The following is a 508-nucleotide window of genomic DNA, read 5'->3' on the forward strand; positions in this document are numbered from 1 at the left end:
TGGCAGTTCCGCCGGCTGCCGAACGCCTCCGCTACATCTTGGGGGAAGACGATGAGCCTCCCAACCCCACGCTCTTCACCGAGATGGACACGCTGCAGCACGACGGCGAGGAGATGGAGTGGAAAGAGTCGGCCAGGTGAGGAGCGTGGGAGACGCTTGGGGTTGAAAATATGTCGGGTAAAGTTCTCCCCCCGCTAAATGTCCCTGGGTGGAAACTGAGTCCACAACCACGGCTAAAAAAGCCGTGTCTGGATTAGGGAAATGCACAAAACACGCTGTTCTGGGGCGCTTTGCAGCCTGAAGAGGAGGAGGAGGGGAGGAAGGTTTCGCAGCTTGTCCCACATCTCCCCAGGTCGGATCGACCCCGGAGCTGGGGCTTTGCCCGTCCCCAGTTGCAGCATGAGAGCAAAGCCCTGCTGAAAGGGCTGGCGGGCTGGAAAACCAGGGTGACGTGTGGGAAACCGGGAGAGCGGAGCAGAGAGCTGGGACCCAGCATCAGGGGACAGGA

General features: G+C 60.4%; 1 protein-coding gene across 1 annotated transcript in view; it reads left to right on the top strand.

Moving 5' to 3' along the window:
• Positions 1-17: 17 nt before the first annotated feature.
• SLC4A5 (solute carrier family 4 (sodium bicarbonate cotransporter), member 5) overlaps positions 18-508 on the top strand; it is a gene marked incomplete at its 3' end in the record, with an annotated part of 15,025 nt that continues 14,534 nt past the window's right edge. The window contains exon 1 of the mRNA XM_010137271.1: positions 18-136. Coding sequence (XP_010135573.1) covers positions 84-136 — 53 coding nt within the window. The remainder of the gene's footprint in view (positions 137-508) is intronic.

Source organism: Buceros rhinoceros, unplaced genomic scaffold (assembly GCF_000710305.1).
Source record: "Buceros rhinoceros silvestris isolate BGI_N320 unplaced genomic scaffold, ASM71030v1 scaffold26185, whole genome shotgun sequence".
Taxonomy (NCBI): domain Eukaryota; kingdom Metazoa; phylum Chordata; class Aves; order Bucerotiformes; family Bucerotidae; genus Buceros; species Buceros rhinoceros.